The following is a 5,213-nucleotide window of genomic DNA, read 5'->3' on the forward strand; positions in this document are numbered from 1 at the left end:
GTGGGTCCGAGCCCTGGGAGGATTTGGGGTGGCTGCACCCACACTGTGGGTCGTGGGGTGGGGGGGGAGGATGTGGGACACGCGTGGGGCCCCGTGCCCTGCTTTCGGGTTCTTGGGGTACTCCCCACGCTGCGCAGCCCCGCGGCTTCCATGCTGCCCCGTGGGGGATTTAGCGGGGATTAGGGAGGCACTGCCCACGACCAGGCACTGCGGGGGGAGCGGGGATTAGCGTTATTTTTACCCCAGAAATGGGGGGGCCGGGGGCACGACACCGTGGTTAACGGCAAGGGCGGCTGTGGGGCAGAGGGGAGCTCGGGCGGAGCAGCCGTGGGGTGAAGTTTGGGGTCACAAGGCCCATGATGGAGCGCCCCATCTCTTTGCCTGTCCCCTCCCACGGCCCAGCCCTGCAATCCGTTAATTCCCGCTGGCCAGATGCGAGCAGATGGCACCCGGCTGGGCCCCCCCCCCGCTGCTTGGGGGCTGCCGTGTCCCCTCCTTGTCCTCGTCCCACACCCACCGGGTGTCCCCAGGCGTCCCCTGAGCGTCCCCTCACCGCTTCCCACAGAAGCAGGATGCTGAGGATGACACGGACGAGCTGGAAATCGCCATCGACAACACGGCCTTCATGGACGAATTCTTTGCTGAGGTGCCGAGCAGGCGGACGCGGGGGACATGGGGCACGTGGGAGAAGTGGGGGACACAGGTGACGTGTCCTAACGGCCCCTCCAGATCGAGGAGACGCGGCAGAACATCGACAAGATTTCAGAGAACGTAGAGGAGGCCAAGAAGCTCTACAGCGTCATCCTCTCGGCCCCCATCCCCGAGCAGAGTGAGCGTGGCTGTGTGTCCGTCCGTCCCCCCGCCGCCCCATCAGGGCCACGTGTCCCCTCCTCGGAGACACACCTGTGATGGCATCCCCATCTCAGTGCCCCATCCCCTGCAGAGACCAAAGATGAGTTGGAGCAGCTCACCGCCGACATCAAGAAGATGGCCAACAGCGTGCGCAACAAGCTGAAGAGTGAGTGGTCGTGTCCCTGGCCCCGGTGTCACCAAGGAGGGGGGGGACCCTGCGCCTGACGGGTGGGGTTCTCACTGCTTGCAGGCATGGAGAGGAACATTGAGCAGGACGAGGCCCGCTCCTCCGCCGACCTGCGCATACGCAAGTCCCAGGTGAGCCACCCGTACCCTGCCGTCCTCTCCCGAGGGTGGAACCCATCACGGCCGCTCCCACGCTCGGGCCTGTCCCCTGGGGCTAAGGCGTGCTTTATTTACAGTGCCCCCATCCCCATATCCCCGTCGCCATCCTTAGCACTCAGTCACGTACCCTGATGTGGGACACACCGTGCTTGGGGGGGTTCCCCATCCACCACTCCAGCACTTGCTCCTGTCCTCGTGGTCTGGGACGTGCCACGCCTGGGGTGTTCCCATCCCCAGCACCGAGTCCTGTCCCCCGGGACTGGGACACACGATGCTCAGGGTGTCCCCAAGCCAATGTCCCCATCCCCAGCACTCGGTCCTGTCCCGCAAGTTCGTCGATGTGATGACCAAGTACAACGAGGCGCAGGTCGACTTCCGGGAGCGCAGCAAAGGCCGGATCCAGCGCCAGCTAGAGATCAGTGCGTGTCCCCTTCCCCACCGTGTGCCCCACTCATGCAGTGGGGTGGGCAGAGCCCGTGGCAGCGCTGACTCCCCACAGCTGGCAAGAACACGACGGATGAGGAGCTGGAGGAGATGCTGGAGAGCGGGAACCCCGCCATCTTCACCTCAGGGGTGAGCCCCGTGGGGCCAGGGTTGGGGGTCTGGAGCCGGCCCCACTGACGCCTCTTGCCTTGCCCCCCCCCTGCAGATCGTGGACTCGCAGATCTCAAAGCAGGCACTGAGCGAGATCGAGGGGCGGCACAAGGACATCGTGCGGCTGGAGAGCAGCATCAAGGAGCTGCACGACATGTTTGTCGACATCGCCATGCTGGTGGAGAACCAGGCATGGCCGCGGGGCAAGCAGCAAGCCAGCGCGGGGCAGGGGAAGGGGAGGGGATGAATAGGGGTCTGGGCGTGGGGCAGCATAGGGACGGGATGGAGATGGATAGGGACTCATGCATGGGACAGCAAGGGAACGAGGAGGGAACCCTGGGGGCTGGGACCTGGCCACGGAGCAACCATGGAGCCACGGCACCGAGCCCCTGGGAAGGGGTCCCATCCCCACCAAGCACCCTCAGTGCCCCAGGCAATGCGAGGGGTTGTGCTGTGCCCCTTGTCTCTCCTTGTCGCCCCCATAGGGAGCCATGATCGACCGCATAGAGAACAACATGGACCAGTCCGTCGGCTTCGTGGAGCGAGCCGTGGCTGACACCAAAAAGGCCGTCAAGTACCAAAGCGAAGCCAGGAGGGTGAGAGGGACCAAGAGGACCCCCCCGTTGTTCTGAGTCACCCTCTGCATCTCTGTCTTCCTGTCCCTCGTCCCCCTTCCCCGCGCTGCCCACGTCCCAGCCTCACAGCCCCTCTCTCCGCGCTGCAGAAGAAGATCATGATCATGATTTGCTGCATTATCCTTGTCATCATCTTGGCTTCCAGCATCGGTAGCATCTTCGCCTGACACCCCAGCCACTCCCCACAGGTGACGGGGTGCCCGTGGGGTTTGGGTCGGCAGCGCTCACTCCGCACTAACGGATGGGGACAGCAGTGCCAGCCACCTCTGCTGCTTCCTGCTTACAGGTGGCCTTTCCCCATCCTGTTCGATGATCCCACCCGTGGCCCTGGGACCCGCCTGCCAAGCCCTGAGGACGTCACCCTGAGGTCCCCCCTCACCCACTGTCCTCACACCAGGGTCCCACAGCTCCCTAACTCGCCAGCACGGAGCCGGCCACAGCCAGGGCTCTGCCTTGCCTGGTGGTGAAGGGAGAAGCTCACCCTTCACTCAGAGCTCGCCTGCAGCCATTCCTCCACAGCGCCGCTCTCCAGATGTGCCGACACCCGCACCGCGGCCCTCCTCCCCAATAAAGAGATCACTCACACTCGGCCCCACGGTGCTGTGTCAGGGAGTTGTGTCACCCACCTCCGGGTCCCATCCCCACACATCCGCAACCCACAGTAACCACACCCAAAGAAGGGCAATGAAGCTGGTGCGGGGTCTGGAGTACAAGTCATACAGGGAGCGGCTGAGGGAGCTGGGATTGTTCCGTCTGGAGAAGAGGAAGCTGAGGGAAAACATTATCGTTCTCTGCCGCTCCCTGAAAGGAGCTTGTAGTGGGGTAAAGTTGGTCTCTTCTCCCACGTAAGGATGAGAGGTGACGACCTCAAGTTGTGCCACGGGAGGTGCAAGGTGAATATTGGGCAAAACGTCTTCTCTGAAAGAGCGGTGATGCATTGGAACAGGCTGCCCAGGGAGGTGGTGGAGTCACCAACCCTAGAGGTGTTGAAGAAATGTGAAGACGTGGCACATGGGAACACGACGTAGTGGGCAATACTGAATCACACAATCACCGAGGCTGCAAGAGAACTCATTGAGCCCAACCGTCCATCTACCCCAATATTCCCCCACCGAATCAGGTCCCTTAGTGCCACATCCAAACGTTTCTCGGTGGTAAGTGGACAGTGGGACTCAATGACCTTAGAAGTCCTTTCCGGCATTAATGATTCTACGACTCCACGCTTTCACAGAAGGCTTTATTCTGCCGGCTCCACCCCTGCCTGTGGGCTACACCCTGTGCTTGAGGAAGAATTTCCCCCAGTAGCGTCCCTTCAGCTTCAGGTCGTAGGGGCTGAGGTACCTGCGCATGCCCAGCATGTTGGCGGTGATGATGCGCTCAAAGGTCCAGGGGTTCTGGTTGTTGCGCCTCTTCTCCTCCTCCTCTTCCCGCATCTGCTGCAGGCTCTGGCGGCTGACAGCAACAGCAGGGAAGGGCAGCTTGCGGGCCACCTGCGTGAGGAAGGGCTTCACCTCCTCAAACTCGCAGCGCCCACCGAGCTCCACCACCAGCCGTCCGCTCTTCACCGCCGTCACGTAGCGGTCGATGGGGCCTTTGCCGCCCCCCATGCGGTGCCCAAGGCTCTTCTTTGTCAGTGGCTTGTAGGGGGCCGGCACGCGCCAGACGGCGAACATGTTCTTGGGGTCCATGCAGCGCCCGATGGTCAAGCGGATCATCTCCAGGTGCCCCCAGTGCAGGTAGCCGCCCCCCAGCGCCTGCGGGAGGATGCCAAAGGCTGAGGGCTGGGCACCACAAGTGCTCCGAGGCTGGTGCAACCCGCCACAGCCCGGCGCTCACCAGGATGCCATACTGCCCCTCCGTGAAATCAGTGGCCACCTGGGAGGGCCCGCGGATGTCCCGCAGCCGCCGTGGTTCCCGCCGGACCTTGGGCACTGCCGGCACCTTCTCCATGAATTTCAGCTTCGGCCTCTCCGGGATCGTGACGCCTACAGGGAGGGAACACGCGGGGATCATCGGGGGAGTGGGGGGAGGGGGGGGGGCAACGAGCAATCCCCTCTGGCTCCGCCACCCCTAGCCACCGGGCCCCGCACTTACCACTGTAGTCAGGGGGCAGCACGAACTTCTTAAGGCCTGCCCGGGGTACGGCGCTGCCGCCGAGGCCTAAGGGCACAGCGAGCACTCAGGGTCGGGCCGGGGGAAGCGGGAAGGCCTCCCCCGGGCACCGCCGCACACCTCGACCCCTTCCCCGTTCTCTAGACCCTTCCTGCCAACCCCAGAATCCCCCTCGGGTCCCTCCCGGCCTCCGCCGACCTCCGCAGGCCGCCACGGGCCGCCCCAGCCGCCACCACCCCATGGCCGGAAGTGCCCGCTGCGCGCCGCCATCGGGTCCGTCCCAGCAGCCGTCCGGCGGGGAGCACTTCCGGCCGCGCCCCTTCTCCTTCCCCCCTCGGCTGACGGCAACGGAACGTGGGTTCCGGCTCTGCGGGGTCCTCGCTGCCGGGCGCAGCCCTCAGCACGGCCTGCTTCACGCCGTGCCGCCCCGGCCGCTCCCAGCCCGTGCGTAGGAACGTGGAATCACAGAATGTCGCACGCTGGGAGGGACCCACAGGAATCAAAGAGCCGCAGAATGGTTAGGTTGGAAGGGACCTTGAAGATTGTAGAACCATGGGATGGTTGGGTTGGAAGGGACCTCGAAGATTGTAGAACCATGGAATGGTTGGGTTGGAAGGGACCTTGAAGATCATAGAATCATGGAGTGGTTGGGTTGGAAGGGACCTTGAAGATCAT

The 5,213-nt window shown here is 63.7% G+C and overlaps 2 protein-coding genes across 2 annotated transcripts; one reads left to right on the forward strand and one right to left on the reverse strand.

Annotated features, from left to right (window-relative positions):
• STX3 (syntaxin 3) lies at positions 126 to 3,514 on the forward strand. The gene is made up of 10 exons (XM_021401186.1): positions 126 to 646; positions 730 to 829; positions 944 to 1,018; positions 1,103 to 1,170; positions 1,508 to 1,616; positions 1,697 to 1,770; positions 1,847 to 1,981; positions 2,277 to 2,387; positions 2,516 to 2,614; positions 2,713 to 3,514. Exons 1-9 carry the CDS (start codon positions 626 to 628, stop codon positions 2,591 to 2,593), a joined length of 771 nt encoding a protein of 256 aa, XP_021256861.1. The 5' UTR covers positions 126 to 625; the 3' UTR covers positions 2,594 to 2,614; positions 2,713 to 3,514.
• On the reverse strand, positions 3,647 to 4,856 carry MRPL16 (mitochondrial ribosomal protein L16). The gene is made up of 4 exons (XM_021401187.1): positions 4,737 to 4,856; positions 4,521 to 4,586; positions 4,263 to 4,411; positions 3,647 to 4,180 (listed from the first exon to the last, which is right to left on the reverse strand). Exons 1-4 carry the CDS (start codon positions 4,777 to 4,779, stop codon positions 3,695 to 3,697), a joined length of 744 nt encoding a protein of 247 aa, XP_021256862.1. The 5' UTR covers positions 4,780 to 4,856; the 3' UTR covers positions 3,647 to 3,694.

This window comes from Numida meleagris, chromosome 6, assembly GCF_002078875.1.
Source record: "Numida meleagris isolate 19003 breed g44 Domestic line chromosome 6, NumMel1.0, whole genome shotgun sequence".
NCBI classification, from domain to species: Eukaryota; Metazoa; Chordata; class Aves; order Galliformes; family Numididae; genus Numida; species Numida meleagris.

Bases quoted from the DNA above. Each gene is read 5' to 3' on its own strand.
- MRPL16 (XM_021401187.1), bottom strand. From the start codon at position 4,779: ATGGGGTGGTGGCGGCTGGGGCGGCCCGTGGCGGCCTGCGGAG. The intron at 4,587-4,736 runs GTCGGCGGAGGC...CTGTGCCCTTAG, and splicing joins GCCCGTGGCGGCCTGCGGAG to GCCTCGGCGGCAGCGCCGTA. The intron at 4,412-4,520 runs GTAAGTGCGGGG...CCCTCCCTGTAG, and splicing joins GCTGCCCCCTGACTACAGTG to GCGTCACGATCCCGGAGAGG.
- STX3 (XM_021401186.1), top strand. From the start codon at position 626: ATGGACGAATTCTTTGCTGAG. The intron at 647-729 runs GTGCCGAGCAGG...CGGCCCCTCCAG, and splicing joins TGGACGAATTCTTTGCTGAG to ATCGAGGAGACGCGGCAGAA. The intron at 830-943 runs GTGAGCGTGGCT...CATCCCCTGCAG, and splicing joins GGCCCCCATCCCCGAGCAGA to AGACCAAAGATGAGTTGGAG.